This window comes from Geotrypetes seraphini, chromosome 2 (assembly GCF_902459505.1).
Source record: "Geotrypetes seraphini chromosome 2, aGeoSer1.1, whole genome shotgun sequence".
Classification (NCBI taxonomy): domain Eukaryota; kingdom Metazoa; phylum Chordata; class Amphibia; order Gymnophiona; family Dermophiidae; genus Geotrypetes; species Geotrypetes seraphini.
In genome coordinates this window covers 491790294-491811371 of record NC_047085.1, presented here as the reverse complement: position 1 = coordinate 491811371, position 21078 = coordinate 491790294, and the positions used below count along the sequence as shown (strand labels likewise).

At 45.1% G+C, this 21078-nt stretch overlaps 1 protein-coding gene across 1 annotated transcript in view; it reads left to right on the top strand.

Moving 5' to 3' along the window:
- Positions 1 to 20029, top strand: part of LOC117354408 (D-threo-3-hydroxyaspartate dehydratase-like) — a 221318-nt gene extending 201289 nt beyond the window's left edge. The window contains exons 6-8 of the mRNA XM_033931893.1: positions 3381 to 3570; positions 11172 to 11277; positions 19560 to 20029. Of these exons, the coding sequence (XP_033787784.1) occupies positions 3381 to 3570; positions 11172 to 11277; positions 19560 to 19649 (386 nt within the window). The 3' untranslated portion in view covers positions 19650 to 20029. The remainder of the gene's footprint in view (positions 1 to 3380; positions 3571 to 11171; positions 11278 to 19559) is intronic.
- The last annotated feature ends 1049 nt before the right edge of the window (positions 20030 to 21078 follow it).

Below are 21078 nucleotides of genomic sequence, written 5' to 3'. Positions count from 1 at the left end.
TAAGCTGGCTGGAAAGATGGTCGAATCGAGAGTCGAGCGCCCGCACTACCGACGCCGACAACGCCGCTATGTGGGCCTCAGACAGAGGGAGCGCGGAACCCAAGTCCCCCGCCACCATCTTAGCCTCGGGCCGCGCCGATCTTGTCTTTCTTTCGCCGAACGGCTCGATTTGGAGCTCATAACCGGGCTTGGCATCTGTAGGAAACGGTCCATAAAGCTCCCCAAAGGCGCAGTGTAGTGCAGGGCCGACCAAGCCTAGTAAAAACGGTGCTGAGGGATTCGGGGCCCCGGAGCTCGAGTGAAGCACGTCTCACCCGGCTCAGCACATCACGTGACCCCCATAACTTTGTTTTATAAACTGTTGTTAAAATTAAAGTAAATTGTTTAAGACCGTTTTATATTTATATATGTCCTATGCATCATTTTTAACAAATGAAATATTTAGCAGGGTTTTTTTTGTTTGTTTGTTTAGCTGTGAATTTTAGGGGTTCTTTTACTAAGGGCTCCTTTTACGAAGCCGCGTTAGCGGTTTAACGCGCGTAATAGCGTGCACTAATTTGCCAGCCGGGGGGGGTTAGCACGCGCTAAAAAGGTGCGTGCGATAAGGCCGCTAACGCGGCTTCATAAAAGGAGCCCTAAAATGTGTTAATGCATTAGCACGTACTATATTCTGAGAAGCCCATAGGTATAAAATGGGCTTCTTAGCATTTTTTTAGTGCATCTTAGTAAAAGGACCTCATAGTAATTAGTGGGTCACACACATGAACACTGTGGTCCAGATTCTATAAAAGATGGCTAAAGTTAGGCCCGCCTACCTGATCTAGGCTCCAAATTTTTAATTATTTAAAAAGTTTACTTGATGCCGATAACAAGCAATTAACACCTCATAATTGACTTAAATCAAACAATTTTATTGATGACAATTGAATACCATAGAACAGTACCAAATAAGTCAACCTATGCATAATACAGCCAAGCTTCACCATCAAGGTAAGAAATAGAATTCAGTGTTATCGACCATTGTAACATTTCACCCCCAAACACACCCTCCCCCACCATTCTTCCTATCGCATTTCCCGTCATCATGGAAAACATTGTGAAAGTATCAAAAGCAGTTTTGATTTGTACCTTTTGGTTCTCTACTGCTATATTAGTCTGAGGCTTTTCCTCCCTCTTTTTGGGTGCGAGCTGGATTTGAAGAGGGAGGGTACCTCGGTGCCACAATCACACAACATTTTGAATCATTATATGAACATATTTTAAAAAAACCAAGTATAAAACAGCAACAATATATATTCTTCCAGAAGCTTCCATGAGACCACAAGTTCAGATCCCCACCTTGTCCCTCCCTGAGTCTTACAGGATCAACAAGTAATAGTAAACTGAGACCCCAAAAGGTTGAAATATACTTCCCCCTCCCCATTCACGGTTTCGGCAATTGCGATTTCACATATTCGTGATTTTTTGGGGAGGGGGAAAAAAAGAAAAAAACCCCCACAGTTTAGCCTTCCCCCCGGCGTCCTAGCCTTACCTGGTGGTCTAGCGGGCTTTCGGGGCAGGAGCGATCTTCCTACACTCCTGCCCCGTGCAAATCGCCAATAGGAAATGGCTGTGGGGAGTTCCCGTCGTAGTCTCGAGAGACTACGGGAACTCACGGCAGCTATTTCCTATTGGCGATCTGCACAGGGCAGGAGCATAGGAAGATCGCTCCTGCCCCGAAAGCCTGCTAGACCACCAGGTAAGGCTGGGATGCCGGGGGGAAGGCGGGAGGGAGGCGGGGGTGGGTCAGAGCCGGACCAGAAGATATTCGCGGTATTTCACCATTCGCGGTCCGGCTCTGCCCCTATCCCCTGCGAATCCGGAGGGAGAAGTGTAGTAAGAATATAACCATGCACTTCTAAGAGTATAGGAAAAGACCCCACTCAGCAATCCCCTCTCCCTAGGGTTGCTAGATTTTCCAATGGGAATATCTGGACCCCTAGACCTGCCCCCAGGCCCACCCTAGCCTCAACCCCCGCTGCATGCTCTTGTCAGGCGGGGAGGACTTCCTTTCTACCCGATGCAATTTGAGGAGATTTTTCAAGTGCCAGGTTTTGAAAAGCTGTCCGGACCACCAGACATGTCCTCAAAAGGAGAACATGTCCGGGGAAATCCGGACATCTGGTAACCCATCCCTCCCCCCCCCATAAAAAGGCAGCTTGCACACATCAAAGGCCAACACCAGAGGCTTTGACTCTTATAGCCTCCAGGACTACTTCTCCGCCCCCTCCCCAAACTAACAATTTTTTTTTAAAAATTAATTATATATGGAGAACTGCAAATCCTGAAGGTCTGGCTTAAATATTGGATGGTAGGCACCTAATTCAGTAGGCGCCTACCACTTTCAGGTAGACGCTTAATCTAAGGCCCCTACCAGAAAGTAGGCGTGGTTAGGGGGGCGGGTCATGAGTATGTTCAGCATGTAGGCGCCTGTTTTGGACTTAGGCCCCAGTATTTAGGCCAAGAAAGCCCTGGCCTAAATTGGGTGCTCCTAAGGACGGGGTGTCTACTGGTGCCCAAGTACACTTTATGTGCTGTTAAGCGCAATGCTATAAACAGTGCCTACCTTAAAGACTGACGTGCGCTATGCGCGGTGCTCCTCACACCTTTCTGTCAGGTGTATCACAACGGATGAAAAGATGAAAACCGTTGCTCTAAGTAGAGTGGGAGTTTTCAAACTCCACTGCTGCCAGTGAGGAGTGCTGCTTTAAGTATTGTGTTTTCAATTGCTAGGGACTGCAGCGCTTGCTCGTCCTTCACTACTGAAAATATAATAGTGAAATAGCACCCCCTGCTGGCAGAACTGTGGGTATAGGACTTCCGCTCAGCTTAGAGCAGTGGTCTCAAACTCGCAGCCCAGGGGCCACATGCAGCCCGTCAGGTACTATTTTGAGGCCCTTAGCATGTTTATCATAATCACAAAAGTAAAATAAAAGTTTCTTGATCGTATGTCTCTTTAGTTATAAATGACAATATTATCATTAAGACTTAGCCAAAAGGAAAGATTTATAAACTATAAAGAGTTTTACCTCATGCAAAATTGTCATTTCTTTAATAAGACATTAACTATTTTTCTGAGACCCTCCAAGTACCAAATTCAAAATGAGGCCCTGCAAAGGGTTTGAGTTTGAGACCACTGGCTTAGAAGGAACAGTGATCCATATCTCCATGTTCTGAAGGTCACACAGTAAATTGTCAATTTTGGGGTCTCCTTAGCAGTGAGAGTTGAAAAGCAAAGTTGTACACAGGGAGGGGAGCTTTAGTTGGTCTACTCTACAGCGTTGCGAGGTCTGACATCGGAGCCCCTTATGCCTAGATTTATCCTTCCCTCTCTCTTCTAGATGCACAACAGATGTTGATTGGCTCATGCAAGATGGAGGACATAGCTGTCCGGGTGTTGACAAGGGTCATAGGTCACTACCCTCATCGGAACCAGTTGCTGGTGGACTGTGGCTGGACAGGGCTCAGTTTACACAGTTTTGGTCAGATGCCTTCAGGATATGCCATCGTCGAAGGCCATCCAGACTTGAAGTAAGTAGAAAGCACGTGGCACTAATGATAGGTACGCTAAAGCAGTCGCTAAACTGCCTGGATACTCCGTCAAAAATTACAAAGATTAAGGTACACTCAATGACGTTACAGGGAAAAACTTTTAAAACCAATAGGAGGAAACATATTTCCACTCAGAGAATAGTTAAGCTCTGGAACGCGTTGCTAGAGATTGTGGTAAGAGCGGATTGCGTAGCTGGATTTAAGAAGGGTTTGGAGGAAAAGTCCGTAGTCTGATGTTGAGATAGACATGGGATGGTAGCATGGAATGTTGTTACTCTTTGGGTCTTGGCCAGGTACTGGTGAGCTGGATTGGCCACCATGAGGATGGGCTACTGGGCTTGATGGGCCATTGGTCTGACCCAGTAAGGCTATTCTTATGTTCTTAATCTCATAGTGGTATTTTCTGCATAAAAAAGGATCTGACTCTGGTCTGATGGGTTAAAGTCTCATATTCTGGTTCCGTAACTAAAGCACGCTGACTTTAAAGCCTTACCGCAAACGCTATGAGGGGGTATGGGGGGAGCCCCCAGTACATGTAGAAGTCCTCGCGCTCTCGTTGCTGGGGGGTTGGGGAGGGAACCCCCCAAGTACACTGAAAGTTTCCATTTTCCGTTCAGTTGTTGATGCTCAGGAGTTTTTCAGTGTAGTGGGGGGGTTCCCCCCTCACTCCCCCTCACAACGCTAACTTTAAGGGTTTAAAGCGGCCGGACCGGCGGCACGCATACGCCCTGTGCTCAATTGTTGGCGCGTTTTTGTCGGAGCGCTTTTGTCCTGCGCTCAATTGACGGGTCACCCATATTCCTATTGTTCTCATCACTAAACACATTTGCGATTACTCCAGTTAACAGTTTATACAGATGATATGATATGATGTAATGTTTCTGTTGTCTCTCTTAGAATATGTTCCATATGTCATAACATAACATAACGTTGTGCTTATTGACCGCGTAACCAGAAGTTCAACGCGGTTTACAAAAAAGTTATAAAAGTAAACATGTTACACGAAATAAGATGATTCGTTAAACCGTCAAATATTTAGAGAAAAGATAGGTCTTCAATTGTTTTCTAAAATGGCCATAGGAATGGGTAGTAAGCAACAATATTCGGAATTCGTTGTCATGAGATGCCAAAGTATGATTCAGAAATTTCTTACTCCTGCAACCCTGGACAGATGGAAAATTAAACAAAGGATGAGTTCTTCTACTATGTCTGTATGATGCTAAAGAAAATCTATTGACTAAGTAAGAAGGAGCTGTACCATAATCGGCAGCCAATGCAATTCGCGATAAAAGGGTGTAACATGATCCAATTTCTTCAGGCCATAAATCATTCTGACCGCTGTATTCTGTATTATTGTAAGTCTTGCTAATTCTTTCTTGGTGACTATCGGATAGATAATATTACAATAATCGAGAACACTCGGGAGTAACGATTGAACCAATCATCTAAAAGCAGTAAATTCAGAATAAGATCTAATTGTTCGCAATTTCCATAAGGTGAAATGGCATTTACGCACTACAGCATCTATCTGAGCGTGCATTGTCATGTTAGCCCCTCCCTTGTCCTACTGTTCGCCCCACAACCCAGTTGAAAATAAGGGTTTGTGTTAATCTGGCTTTTTGGATCAGCGAATTAATTTAAATCCACTTGCATATTGGTGAGGCTGAGCATCTCTTTGGAAGCCTTAACTCTTTCTTCAGTATCCCCCAAATTCTATATATGGCCGCTTAAATTTGTGCGCATACATCAGTGCACGTAGCCGATGCACATAATTGATTAATAGGCCTAATCAGCACGGCAGTTAACATCTCAGAATTGATGCTAATTAGAGTTAATTGAAAGTTAACCCCTGCGTAGATCTTTAAAAGTTTGCCGGCTCAAGCAGCATCTTCCACTTGCTGCTTGCACCAGCCTTGACTCTGTTCTGATGTCACTTCCTGTTCACCACTTTGGGTCCTATCTTCAGCTTGTCAAGTTTAATCAAGAGCCTCTTATGAGGAACCATGTCAAAGGCTTTGCTGAAATCTAAGTAAATTACATATAGTGCACATCCTTGATCTAGTTCTCTGGTTGCCCAGTCAGAGAATTCAATCAGATTCATTTGGCACAATTTACCTTTAGTGAAACCATATTGCTTGGATCTCCATAGTATTTTAGGAAATTCACTATCCTTACCTTCAGCATTGCTTCTATTAATTTTCCAATAACTAAAGTGAGGCTTATCAGCTTGTAGTTTCCCACTTCTCCGTCACCATGTTTTGTGAAGAGGGATCACATCTACTCTTCTCCAATCTCTCGGAACTTCTCCCGTCTCCAAGGATTTATTGATCAAATTTTTAAGAGGACCTGCCAGAACCTCTCTGAACTCCCACAATATCCTTGGATAGGGAAGGGGTTAAAGGAAATGGTGAGCCGCATTGTCCTGGCTGGGCCATCCCTATTAAAACCCTGTTTCTTCCTTCCTCCTGCCACAGCCTCTTTAGCTGGCTGGGTGAGTGGTGGCAAAAGAAACAGAGGCAGCAATAATAAAGTAACAAGCACAATGGAGCCCCCGTACTCTCAAACACCCTGCCACATCCTGGCTCCATGACATATATACTTTATGTTGCCAGGGAAGGGAAGCCATGGCAGGGCTTTTGCGAGTGCAGGGGCTTGAAAACTTCATGGCATTCTTCTCCTTTCTTTTATGGTTCGCTGAAGCTTTGCTGCTTCTGTTGTCACCAGTCCTGCAAGCTGAAGGGGCCATTGCAGGAGGGAGGTTAAAGAGAAAATACTGGATAAGAGGGAGGGGAAAGAGAGGAAGAGCTAAGAAAAAGAAGGGAGATGCTAGAGGGAGAGGGAAGTGACGCACATTGGGAAGAATAACCCAAATCACAGTTACCGGATGCTAGAGTCTACCTTGGTGGTTAGTGCCCAAGAAAAAGATCTGGGTGTCATTGTAGACAATTCGATGAAACCTTCCGCCCAATGTGTGGTGGCGGTCAAAAAAGCAATCAAGATGCTAGGAATTATTAAAAAAGGGATGGTTAACAAAACTAAGAATGTTATAATACCTCTGTATTGCTTCATGGTGTGACCTCATCTGGAGTATTGCGTTCAATTATGGTCTCCTTATCTCAAGAAAGATATAGTGGCGCTAAAAAAGGTTCAAAGAAAGAAGAGCGACCAAGATGGTAAAGAGGATGGAACTCCTCTCGTTTGAGGAAAGACTAAAATGGTTAGGGCTCTTCAGCTTGGAAAAGAGACGGATGAGGGGAGCTATGATTGAAGTCTACAAAATCCTGAGTGGAGTAGAACGGGTACAAGTGAATCGATTTTTCACTCCATCAAAAATTACAAAGACTAGGGGACACTCTATGAAGTTACTGGGACATACTTTTAAAACCAATAGGAGGAAATATTTTGTCACTCAGAGAATAGTTAAGCTCTGCAACGCATTGCCAGAGGTAGTGGTAAGAGCGGATAGCGTAGCTGGTTTTAAGAAAGGTTTGGACAATTTCCTGGAGGAAATGTCCTTAGTCTGTTATTGAGAAAGACATGGGGGAAGCAACTGCTTGCCCTGGATCGGTAGCATGGAATGTTGCTACTCTTTGGGTACTCTTTGGCCACAATGAGGATAGGCTACTGAGCTTGATGGACCATTGGTCTGACCCAGTAAGGCTATTCTTATGTTCTTAAGATGCTAGACTACAGAGTGAGATGGGAATGGAGAAGAGAAAAGTAAATAGGAATATGCTGGATCATGGAGTGGGGTAGGGGTGAATTAACAGAGGGACAGAAATAAGGAAAAACAAGAGGAGATGCTGGGAATCATAGGGGGAGAGAAAAGGGGCATGTTGGACTACAAGGTGGAGTGCGGTGAGGTCGGGGGAAAAAAGGAAAGATAGTGAGTCGCTATACCTTGGGAGGGGGAAGAGGAAGGCGAGTTGCTGGATACAGGAAGGGAGTGCGGAATAGGGAGGCAGGTGGCAGATGCTAGAAACAGGAAAGGGAGAGAAAGAGAAGGGGGTCGATGCTGGCAGATTGTAAACTAAACTAAACCTTGGGTTTATATACCGCACCATCTCCACGAATGCGGAGCTCGGCACGGTTTACAGGAAGAAAGATGAGAGAGGAACTACAGTGGAGAGATTAAAGAGTTAGGTGTAAAGGGGGAAGGTGAGAGGCCTAAGAGGGGGGAAGTGTTACAGTTTTGAGAATAGCCAGGTTTTTAGGTGTTTGTGGAAGAGTTGGAGGGATTGTAGGGAGCGGGATAGAAGGAGGATATATTCATTTTGACTGAGAAGACGGCATTGGCAGGATAAGTGGGGATCGCTCCTGCCTCAACTTGTCACAAGACCATGGTAGGCTGGGAGGGCTATGAATGGATCCCAGAGGGGGGACATCTTCTGTTTGGGAGGGAGAGAGGAAGTGGGAGCTACTTGAGTTTGAGGGAGTGTGGGCCAGTTTCATTTTCGGCTTTGGTCAAAACCAAGCGGTGAATTTTGGCCACAGATTCAGTTTCGGTTGCTCTCTAAGGTGTTTTGATGTTCATAGTTTCATAGTTTATTTAAATTTTGATTAAACGCTTATCCAAAGGTACGAAACGTTATACATAATAATTTAAAATATCTGGGGAACAAACGTTTTAGATAATAAACATGAACAAACATTACAGACATATTAGTAGCATGAAAACATTGGGAAAAAAAATGGGAGAACTACAATTAAAAAAAAAAAAAAGAATACAAATACGGAAAGTACAATAGGGAAGAGAAATGATTTAATGTTCTAGAGCAGCGATGGCGAACCTATGGCACGCGTGCCAACTGTGGCACGCAAAGGCCTTGCAGCTGGCACGCGCAGGGCCGCCATCATGGCAGTACTACCAGGGGGTGCACAGGAGAGAGAGCTGAACGGGGACGATGGGGGACCCGCGGGGTTAAATATAACTCGAGCCGCGAGACTCGTCTTCTACTCCGACTGCCCTGCCGCTCACACAGCCGATCGGAAATCTTCCCTGACGTCAGCGCTGACGTCGGAGGGAGGGCTTAAGCAAAGCCCGCCCTCCGACGTCAGCGCTGAAGTCGGGGAAGATTTCCGATCGGCTATGTGTGCGCGGCGGGACAGGCAGAAAATAGAAGACAAGCCTACGCGGCTCGAGCTACATTTTGCTGAGAAAGTTGCTAAGATGGGCTGGGAGACAAACGGGGAACACAAAAGGGGGAGGGAGTGCATTTTGGACACAAGGCATGAACTTGGGAGAAAGGAAGGGAGGGAAAGAGATGCTGAGGTGGGGGAGGGAATGGGTTTTTGGACACAGAAGGCATGAACTTGGGAGAGAGGAAGGGAGGGAAATAGATGCTGAGGTGGGGGAGGGAATGGGTTTTTGGACACAAGGCATGAACTTGGGAGAGAGGAAGGGAGGGAAAGAGATGCTGAGGTGGGGGAGGGAATGGGTTTTTGGACACAGAAAGCATGAACTTGGGAGAGAGGAAAGGAAGGAAAGAGATGCTGAGGTGGGGGAGGGAATGGGTTTTTGGACACAGAAGGCAAGGACTTGGGAGAGAGGAAGGGAGGGAAAGAGATGGTTGTGTACACGGGGAATAGAAGAAAGGAGAATTTTTGGTCATAGGGAGGGAGTGAGGTACAGACAGTGGCATACCAAGGTGGGGGTGGGGGCGGTCTGCCCCGGTTTTACGCCCCAAGGGGGTGCACAGCTGGCCACCCTCCAGTGTTCTCCCTAGGCTGGCAAACTGCGTCTCTTTAGCCACTTGAGTGCCACCGCCGCCATTGGGAACAGGCCGGTGCCAAGTTCTCCCTGCTTTTCCCTGTGAGGCCGACCAACTCTCGCCACCCGCGTCAATTCTTGATGTCGGAGAGGACGTTCTGGGCCAGCCAATCGCTGCCTGGCTGGCCCAGAATGTCCTCTACGATGTTAGAATTGACGTCGAGTGGTGAGAGTTGGTCGGCCCCGTGGGGAAGAGAAGCAGGGCGAACTCGGCGCTGGCCTGTTCCCGATAGCGGCAGTGGCAGCCTATTCCCCAGTGGCGGTGGCAGCATTTTCCCAATGGTGGTGGCATAGGGGAGGGCAAGGAGAAAGAAAGAAAGGGGGGGACAGGGAGCAAAAAAAAAAAAAAAAGAAAGAGGGCTGGGTGAAACAAAGAAAAATGGGGCACGGAGAGAGAGAGAAAGACAGACATACAGAATGAAAGGGGGTATGGAGAGAGAGAAAAAGAAAGAAGGGGGCAGGGTGAAACAAAGAAAAAGTTTGGGGAGGGAATGAGGTCTGGAGGAGAGAAAGCATACAGGAGGCTGAAAAAAGGGAAGAAATATTGGATGCACAGTCAGAAGAATAAAGTGCAACCAGAGACTGATGAAATTACCAAAGGTAGGAAAATGATTTTATTTTCAATTTAGTGATCAAAATGTGTCCGTTTTGAGAATTTATATATGCTGTCTATATTTTGCACTATGGCCCCCTTTTACTAAACCGCAATAGCGTTTTTTAGCGCAGGGAGCCTATGAGCTTCAAGAGCAGCGTGGGGCATTCAGCGCAGGTCCCTGCGCTAAAAACCGCTATCGCGGTTTAGTAAAAAGGGAGGGGGAATATTTGTCTATTTTTGTATAGTTGTTACTGAGGTGACATTGCATAAAGTCATCTGCCTTGACCTCTTTGAAAACCCGCGGAATATAAATGATAATTAACATTTTCTCTGCGTACAGCGTGCTTTGTGTTTTTAAAATTTTATTGTTGGTAGATCATTTTGACTTGGCCACAAAGGTAAGGGGGAGGGAGGGGAGCTGCTGAAAGTGTGTTCCTTGACCTGGTTGCAGGCTTACAAATATTTTGGTCAAAGAGTGCGGCGACAGTATTCAGCCCATGAATGAAATCATTAAAACATTATAAATTGCCAATAAATTGAAATGAAAACCAAAGGATTGTGAATCAAATTGATTCTCTGACAATACAAAGATTCCAACCTTTAAAAATGATGTTACATAGTTCAGGCAACTTTATAAAGAGTTTTTAGATACTAAAATCTTGTTATTAAGGTTTAATTGACGTGCTGGCACTTTGAGGAAATTCTTTGGTTTTGTGCGGCAGTTTGGGCACTCGGGCTCAAAAAGGTTAGCCATCACTGTTCTAGAGTCTTCTTTGAAATGGTGCCACTGAACTCTAGCAACTACTGCTAGGAGTTCAAGCTGCCATATAAGGGCCTTTTCTTTTATATTACACTTTGAACCCCCCTAGTGATACCAATTTGAAGAAAGAAGCCCCCAGTGCAGGAATGAGTATGGACTGATCTTGCTCCCATTTCACTGGGACTTCGGGGTAAGTTGGGGTTATGCAGATGGACTGGTTGGCTAGAAGAGAGGTGATGTGAAGGGGGCCACCAACGCAGAAGGGGGCCGCCAAAGCAGAAGTTGGCTCAGGGTGCTACAAACCTTTGAACTAGCCCTGCTATTATCTAATAGAAAGGCATGATATTTTCTGTAAATATATTTAATATTACTATTTTTCCGTAAATGTTAGCGCAAGATCTTACTTGGATTCAATTACCGTTGCCCTTGTCCCTTTTTTTTTTTTTTTTTTGCAGGATGGTAGGAATGACTCAGGAACATGGGCGGATTGAACCTATCTCAGGTCAGCTGGATTTCAGCAAGTTCCCGATTGGAAGCCTCCTGTCCCTGGTTCCTTATCATGTAAGTGTGACTCTGGTGCTATAAGCATACATGCAAGAGCAAAAGTGGAAATGTCCAATCAGAATGGTGCACAAAAAGTGTCTTTCAACTCATCTGATAAATCCAAATGTCTTTATTCATCCAAAATAACTCATTCATCCAAAGTAACTCAATGACTCGACATGATCATGTTTCGGCCACCCGGCCTGCATCAGGAGTCTTTGGGTATCAATTGGATAAATGTGCTCTAAAACACAACGATCAAACCGTTGCTCTGAATCTTGTGACGCTACAAACCAACACGACCTCTAAGGTACAGCATGCACAACCACAAACTGTTCTTAATGTGGCCGTGCCTCATTCCTGAATCTGCTGCAGGAGAAGTGCAGGAGTCTATGCCACTGGAAATACTGCTCAGTGAAATAAAATGAAGCTGCAACCGCGTTCTTAAGTAGCAACATTCCAGAGCTGATATTGTGATGTCATAATGCCTCATTCCACCAATGCCTTAAGAGCCAAACTCATCAGTGATGTCACAAAGGCTTGATTATAACTATACAGCCAGTCCTCGGGTTAAGAACGAGTTACGTTTTTAAAGCCGTTCTTAAGTCGGATTTGTATGTAACTCAGAACTTGTAGATTTTAAGATTCTTGCTACCTACCTCTGCTCCCAGCTGACAAAAGGGCCAACTTTTCCTACCGGTGTTCCCTCTAAGGTACAGCATGCACAACCACACACTGTTCTTAATGTGGCCGTGCATCATTCCTGAATCTGCTACAGGAGAAGTGTACGAGTCTATGCCACTGGAAATACGGCTCAGTGAAATCAAATGAAGCCACAACCACGTTCTTTAGTACTTAGTCATACTTAAGTCATACTTAAGTACTTAGTCATACTTAGGTATACTCAGGGACTAAGTATACTTAAGTATACTCGGAGACTAAGTATACTTAGTCATACTTAAGTATACTAAGTCATACTTAGTAACTCGGGGACTGCCTGCACTGTTCAATCATTCTCCAGTCCTCCTTGAAATTTTCCTTCAACTAATTTTCAGTTTTATTTATATCTTTACCTTGAGGCTGGGGCTTGTGCACTGCTTCTGCTCGTCTGATGTATCCTGTTTTCATTAACCCCCTTCTTTACAAAGCCATGCTGGCGCTTTTAGCACCAGCCACTGAAGTAACAGCTCGGACGCTCATAGAATTCCTATGAGCCACTGAGCTGATACCGCCGCAGCGGGCGCTAAACACGCTAGCGTGGCTTTGGTAAAGGAGGGGGTTAGTCTTTTAATTCAATCCAGTCTTCACTATTTTTCTAGTTTCTTCTGCTGCTGATGCAGTAGAAGAAATACTTATTAATCTGTCCTCACTATGTCTCACTTTACACCAAATATTTAAGAACATAAGAAGTTGCCTCCACTGGGTCAGACCAGAGATCCATCGCGCCCAGCGGTCCGCTCCCGCGGCGGCCCATCAGGTCCATGACCTGTGAAGTGGTTTCTGACTATTCCTATAACCTACCTCTACTTCTATCTGTACCCCTCAATCCCCTTATCTTTTAGGAACCTATCTAGACTCTCCTTGAACCCCTGTAGCGTGCTCTGGCCTATCACAGCCTCCGGGAGCGCGTTCCATGTGTCCACCACCCTCTGAGTGAAAAAGAATTTCCTAGCATTTGCTCTAAACCTGTCCTTTTTCAATTTCTCCGAGTGCCCCCTTGTACTTGTGGCTCCCCACAGTCTGAAGAATTTGTCCCTATCTACCTTCTCTATGCCCTTCATGATTTTGAAGGTTTCTATCATGTCTCCTCTAAGTCTCCGCTTTTCCAGGGAGAATAGCCCCAGCATTTCCAATCTGTCAGCGTATGAGATGTTTTCCATACCTTTTATCAGTTTTGTCGCTCTTCCCTGGACTCCCTCAAGTACCGCCATGTCCTTTATGAGGTACGGCGACCAGTACTGGACACAGTACTCCAGATGTGGGCGCACCATTGCCCGATACAGCGGCACAATGACTTCCTTCGTCCTGGTCGTGATACCTTTTTTGATGATTTGTTTCATAGTGTTTCTTTCAACAGTTTTCTTGAGACTCAAGTGCCACTTTTACAGCCGGTTGAAACTCTCGTGGTTTGTTTCTTAGATCTTTAAAAAAAAAAAAAAAAAAATTTATTGATTTGTTACAACATATAATAACTTCAGGCAATAACAAATTCAAAGAAAATACATCACACTAAAAGAAAATCTTTATCAAGTCCACATTATAAGGGCTGATTGGCCTGTAGGAGTCACATCACTGAAAAGAGAAAACAGTATACCATAATCCTCCAAGTCAGGCAAAAATAATCATTCTATTTTCACTCGTTCTCAACCTCTGAATTAGTTACAGGCAACGTATTTAATTTAGGTTTATCTTACAACATAAGAACTGCTGGGTCAGACCAGTGGTCCATCGTGCCCTGCAGTCCGCTCACGCGGCGGCCCTTAGGTCAAAGAACAGTGCCCTGACTGAGTCTAGCCTTACCTGCATTCGTTCTGATTCAGCAGGAACTTGTCTAACTTTGTCTCGATTCCCTGAAGGGTGCTTCCCCCTGTAACTGCCTACGGAAGGGCGTTCCAATTTTCCACTCTCTGGATGAAGAAGAACTTCCTAATGAGCTGGATCAACAAAAATATATCTAGTATTCTGATATGTCACTAAACACTTAGGGCTCCTTTTACTAAGGCGCGCTAGCGTTTTTAGGGCACGCACCGGATTAGCGCGCTAGCCAAGAAACCTCCACCTGCTCAAGAGGAGGCGGTAGTGGCTAGCGTGCGTGGCATTTTAGTGCGTGCTATTCCGCGCATTAAGGCCCTAGCGTGCCTTCATAAAAGGAGCCCTTACATGGGAACTTAAGAGAAAATAAAGCTCCCACAGCCAAGACTCGAGTCTTGAGTTGCAGGAACTGTTTTCTCCTGTATTGAGTCTGTTTAGAGACGTCTGGAAAGATACTTTATCCACTGCCCACAAAACAGGGAATTTTTATTTACAAAATATAATTTAAGAATAGCTTGTTTTTCTATTTCAGCCCTGAAGGTGACCAACAATGTTGCTCTTTTGGCTCATTCACGGCATCCTTCCTTCCCTAATCCCTCTATCCTTTAACTCCTCGTGCCCTGACTCCACCAGACCTGCCCAAAGATATAAACTATCCTTCCCCTCCCTACACGGTACACTTCTCCCTCGTCATTCGCGGGAGATACGGGCAGAGCCGGTCTGCGAATGCCGAAAAACCGTGATTATCCGGCTCTGACCCACCCCCACCTCCCTGCCGCCTTCCCGGCCTTACCTGGTGGTCTAGAGGGCTTTCGGGGCAGGAGCGATCTTCCTACGCTCCTACCCCATGCAGATCGCCATCAGGAAATGGCTGTAGGGAGTTCCCGACGTAGTCTCGAGAGACTACGGGAACTCTCAGCAGCCATTTCCTCATGGCGATCTGCACGGGGCAGGAGCGTAGGAAGATCGCTCCTGCCCCGAAAGCCCTCTAGACCACCAGGTAAGGCCGGGAAGGCGGCAGGGAGGAAAAAAAGATGGATTTTTTTTTTACATTAAGACTCTTTTTTTTATTTTCCCCCTCCCCAGAAAAAAATTGTGATTATATGAAACCGCGAGTGCAGGAATCGCGAATGGGGAGGGGGAAGTGTATTCTCTATGCAGGTAAACTGGGAATATCACTTCTCTTCAAAATCACAGGTCTTTGGAATGACCTTACTATCCCGCTGCGGAACCTGGGCTCCCTCCATTTATTCCCCAAGCAACTGAAAACTTGGCTGTTCTCTAACATGTAATTCTATTTTCCCCTTTACTCTTCCATTCTAAATATAAGCTCATGTAAACCTTTTCCTTTCTCTTCTTATATTTAAGTTCTTGTGAACCGTGCCGAGCTCTACTTCCGAGGAGAGGATGCGGTATATAAACTTAAGGTTTAGTTTAGTTTAGTTTGACAATTCTAAGAATTAAGAAATATTTAAACTGTCAGGTGACACTAATTGATCTCCCCTCCCCCCTTTTCTGAAACCATTTTAGAACCACTAGGTAAATAGTAAAGATTATCCAGAGAAAAAGTTTCTGAGTATAACAAAGTATATCCTTCAAATATATTTTTAGTAATTCCAAAGGAGAAAGATGATGAGATATAGGACAATTCAGAAATCTGAGCTTCCTAGATCTCATAGCATTTTCCATCTTTTCCATCTGTAAGCGTAATAAAGCATTATCCTTCACATTAGATGCCTGTTTCTTAGATCTAAATTAGCTCTGCATATTCGGGCAATAGCTTACATTGCTTTCTGATGCTGTTTGTTCACCATAACATTCAATTAGCTTTGTTTGGTTTTTAGTTTTCCTACATGTGGTCTTTAAGATTATTCCTCTGTTTATATTATAAATGAAGTGTGTAATTTATTTAAATTTCATAACTATATTGTACCCACACTGGGTCTTTTGCATAAGTCTTTTTCCACGGCACTTCATTTCTTCTTCTGAAATGCTATAGTGTTGTCCCTTTGTGGCGCAGTGGTTAAAGCTACAGTCTCAGCACCCTGAGGTTGTGGGTTCAAATCCACGCTGTTCCTTGTGATCCTGGGCAAGTCACTTAATCCCCCCCCCATTACCCCAGGTACATTAGGTAAATTGTAAGTCCACTGGGACAGACAGGGGAAAATGCTTGAGTACCTGAATAGATTCATGCAAACCGTTCTGACCTCCCCTGGGAGAACAGTTTAGAAAATTGAATAAATAAATAGTGTGAAAAACTTTAGCCTCTGATAACCAGAGCTGGTATTGTGACATCACAATGCCTCATTCCACCAATGCCTAAGAGCCAACCTCATCAGTGATGTCATAATGGCTTGATGTCCTATACTTGGCTCACTTTTACTACATTCTGATTTCTAGAGTGGCCAGTGGTTAAAGCTACAGCCTCAGCACCCTGTGGTTGTGGGTTCAAACCCACACCATTCCTTGTGACCATGGGCAAGTCACTTAATCCCCCCTTTGCACCAGATACATTAGATAGATTGTGAGCCCACTGGGACTGACAGGGAAAAATGCTTGAGCACCTGAATAATCTCATGTAAACCATTCTAAGCTCCCCTAGGAGAATGGTATAGAAAATTGAATAAATAAATAGTGTGAACAGCTTCAGCCTCTGATAACCAGAGCTGCTATTGTGACATCATAATGCCTCATTTCACTAACGCCTATGAGCCAACCTCATCAGTGATGTCACAATGGCTTGATTGTCCTATACTTGGCTCACCTTTACTACATTTTGATTTCTAGAGTGGTGCAGTGGTTAAAACACCCTGAGGTTGTGGGTTCAAACCCTTGTGACCCTGAGCAAGTCACTTAATCCCTCCATTGTCCCAGGTACATTAGATAGATTGTGAGCCCACCGGGACAGATAGGGAAAAATGCTTGAGTGCCTGAATAAATTCATGTAAACCCTTCTGAGCTTCCCGGGGAGAACAGTTTAGAAAATTGAATGAATAAATTTGTGCATATTTGTAGCACTGGAGGATTTCATACTTCTAATATGTTTAAAATGGTTCTCTTTTCTGCACTCATTCCAGTGTTTTTTTTATACCTGTTGTTTCCTTTTTGCTTCTATGTAGACGTTGATGTCTGGCAGTCATCCAGTTTACAGTTTGCTAAGGCTGCACCATGAGACTAAGGGCACCTTATACAAAGCCGCGCTAGCGGTTTTAGCGCACACACCGGATTAGCACATGCTATAGCATGCGCTAGCCGAAAATCTACAGCCTGCTCAAAAGGAGGCGGTAGCGACTAGCGCAAGTGGCAATTTAGCGCGCACTATTCCGCGCGATAAGGCCCTAGCGCGGCTTTGTAAAAGGAGCCCTAAATGCTAATTGACCTGTACCTTCTTACCATGATATTTTGGTTAACATTGATTGATTTTTCTATAGGTGTATCAGTATATTTAGTACATACACATCTGAGGATTAAAAGGACCATAAGGAATTCAGGAATCGACTAAAATTATGCAAAGTAAAGATAATTTGGCTGTCGAGTACAGTTCTCCCTCCGAAACTGCAATTTCAGTACCTGTGGATTTGGTTATTCGCGATTTTTTATTTTAAAAAACAAAACTCTGCATTGGACCTTCCCCAGACCTTACTTGGTGGTCTAGCGGCGACGCGGGGCAGGATCGATCGTCCTACGCTCCTGCTCCGTGCAAAGCCATCATCAAAATGGCTGCACCAGTGGATCATTGTTCACTGAGGATTTTCCACAATGTTGACATCATTCAGTCATGTGAAAAAATTAGGACACCCCATAAAATATTCAGTTCTTTCTTAAGAAATGTTTTCATATCGATATCAAATCTTTTTTTTTTTATTATTATTTATCTCTGGAAAAGAAAGTGATGCAATTGCAGGTAAACAACAAAACTTTTCCTTGATTTGTAACTCTATCTTTGGTACATTTTTGCTCAGCAGGACACAATTATTTCATAGGCTTCAGTAGTGTTGGGCCTGGCTAGTTTGTATCTAGATGAGGAACCAAAGCCTCACCATAATACCTGTGACCTTTACTTGGAAACACCTCCGAGGTTTTCCATTATTTTCTGCAGCCCTTGATGCCCGGTTTCATGACCGGGGAAATCCGGAGGTCTGGTAACCCTAGATCAGGGGTGTCAAACTCAGGTCCACGGGCCAAATCTGGCCCACAGGGTAATTAAATTTGGCCCATTGGAAAATGCCATTTCTGTTCCTTCCCTCCCTCCATCCCATTGTCCACCATCTCTCTCCCGGCTTCCCGGTCTCACCTTCAAGCAGCCTGCAGAGGATCGTCAGTCGGCTGTAGCGATTCTAGCAGGCTGCCGTCATCCTCCGCAGTACGTTCCCCCTGCCACAATCCCGCCCCTGACATCAGAGGAGGGGGTGGGACCGTGGCAGAGAGAACGTGCTGCAGAGGCCGGCAGCAGCCTGCTAGGATTGCTACAGCACTGGTGATCCTCTGCAGGCTGCCCTAATTAGTTGAAGGTGAGACCAGGAGGCCAGGGAGGAAGCCGGAGGATGCTACAAAGAAGGGGGGAGCATGCAGGCCTTCAGCAGGGAGGGCCCCTGGTGAAAAAGTACAAGGACGGACGGAGGAAGGGAGGGAAGAGGGGGTCCAAAGGCATGCATATGCTGGACTCGGGGAGGGGGGAAGAAATAATGCATCTAAAAACAGAGGAGAGGGAGAGAGATGGTGGACAATAGGATTTAGGGAGGGAAGGAACAGAAAGGGAGAGAAGTTGAACACAAGGAATGGTGTGGGGGGATAGAGATACTGGATAGGAGGGTAGTTGAGAAGAAAAAGGGATAGATAGTGGACCCTGGGGTGGTGGGGAAGGAGGGAGAGATGATGAAAGGGTAGTTGAGAAAAGGAGAGATGGTGGATCTAGGGATGATGGGGTCCATCGCTGCAGCTGCAGGGATGGAGACGAAAAAAAGGAAAGATGCCAGACCTCCGGGGGAGGGAAGGGAAACGGAAGGGGAGGACAGAGATGGAAGACGGATGGTTAGCATGGAGAAAGAAGGAAACGACAAATGGGCAGGAGACCCTGGCAAGTGAGTTTTCAGAAGACAACCAGAGCTTGGGACCAACATGATTTGAATAATGACCAGACAACAAAAGGTAGAAAAAAATAATTTTATTTTCTGTTTTCTGATTACAATTTGTCGGGTTTGAAATGTGTATCCTGCCAGAGCTGGTGTTAGACAGAAAGCATGAACTAGGACCTAAAAAAGAGAGGAAAAGTCATTTTTATTTATTTTGTTTACATCATAGAGCCGGCGTGGGGCTGGAGAGGTTGTAACCCTATACCTCTACTAAGTCTAAGGGGTCCTTTTATTAAGATGCGCATGTAGCGTTTGCTAATTTTTAGTGCGCATTAAATTTCTTAGCGTATCTTAATAAAAGGACCCCAAGTATCTTAATAAAGAATTCAGCCCACGACTTAGCCTATGTTTTAGATTTCAGCCCCTTACGTGATTGAGTTTGACACCCCTAGCATAGGATGAAGTGTAAGGAAAGATGGAAGCCCAGAGGCAGTCTGGTACTGCAACAAGAGAAACAGGAAGACTAGATGGGCTTTGTGGGATTTATCCGCCATTTTGTTGCATTTCACTCAGCTAAAATGCATTTAAAAACAGCGCACTTTCCTCCTCACCTTATATGAAGCTTTCATGTAATATTCAGTTTCTTGCTCCAACCCAGAGAAGCTGTTGATTTTTGTCCTATGCTTGCCTCTGCAGTCCTGTGCCTCAGCCGCGATGCATCCCATCTATTATGTCCACAAAGAAGGGAAGATCGTGGCCACATGGACACCCGTTAGAGGCTGGTAGAAGAAATCTCAGGCTCTGTGGCGAAGAAAACTTCTACTACTATGACTACTTATCATTTCTGAGGTGCTGCTAGACGTACGCCCTATTATGCCGGGTGTCTGGCAGTCATCCAGTTTACCGATCGCTAAGGCTGCACCATGAGACTAAATGTTAATTGACCTGTACCTTCTTACCATGATATTTTGGTTAACATTGATTGATTTTTCTATAGGTGTATCAGTATATTTAGTACATACACATCTGAGGATTAATAGGACCATAAGGAATTCAGGAATCGACTAAAACTACGCAAAGTAAATATAATTTGGCTGTCGAGTACAGTTCCCCCTCTGAATCCGCGGTTTCAGTACCTACGGATATGGTAATTCGTGATTTTTTTTTTTTTTTTTAACAAAATTCTGCATTGGACCTTCCCCAGACCTTACCTGGTGGTCTAGCGACGACATGGGGCAGGATCAATCGTCCTACGCTCCTGCCCCGTGCAGAGCCATCATCAACATGGCTGCTGTGAGTTCCTGTTGTAGTCTCAAGACTACAACGGGAACTTCTGGCAGCCATTTTGATGACGGTTCTGCACAGGGCAGGAGTGTAGGACGTTTGATCCTGCCCCGCGTCGCCGCTAGACCAGCAGGTAAGGTCTGGGGAAGGTCCAGGACACAGGAGGGAGGCGGGTCAGAACCGGCCCTAAAAATTATCTGCGATTTTTAAATATTTGCAGGCCAGCTCTGTCCCTAACCCCCGCGAATATTGAGATTCTGCTGTACTGTCGTATCATGACTTCAGAATCTGGAAACTCATATTTGCACGAGGACATTGCTGCTGGCTCTGACACGACGGCTGCTGACCCCAGACTGCCTTTCTGATTCTAGGCTAATCCTGATCTTCCAGCATCTCTCCCTAAGTATTCTGGGTCTTAAAGTCCTATTCTCCCGAGTCCTAGATGCATTGCAGGAGGAGATTTTTTTAAAAGCAGCAAGGTTTGACAGATTTTGGCTAAATATTCAATGGAGAAACTTTCTAGTACTATAGAGGTCAGTACCTTGCATTATAGTAATGGGTGATTGGATATTAATTTTTTTTCTTTTGTTTTTCATAATTGTTAAAAAAAAAATACCATTAGCGCACATACCCCTCCCCCTACAAGAAAAGGCAGCTTTCCCTCTCCCTCCCTGAACAGGCACCACCAACCCCCCTTCTGGACTCAGAGAATGGGCAGGAGCGAGTAGGATCGCTCCTGCCCCAGCACGCTGCTAGACCACCAGGGAAACAAGGTAGGCCTGGGGTCTTTCCTCTGGGTCCGGGAGGGGGTTGGGGGTGCCTGTTCAAGGAGGGAGGGGAAAAGCTGCCTTTTCTTGTTGGGTGGGGGTATTTTTTTTAACAATTATTAAAAACAAAAATTAATGTCCAATCATTGCAGGGGGCGTGCTGA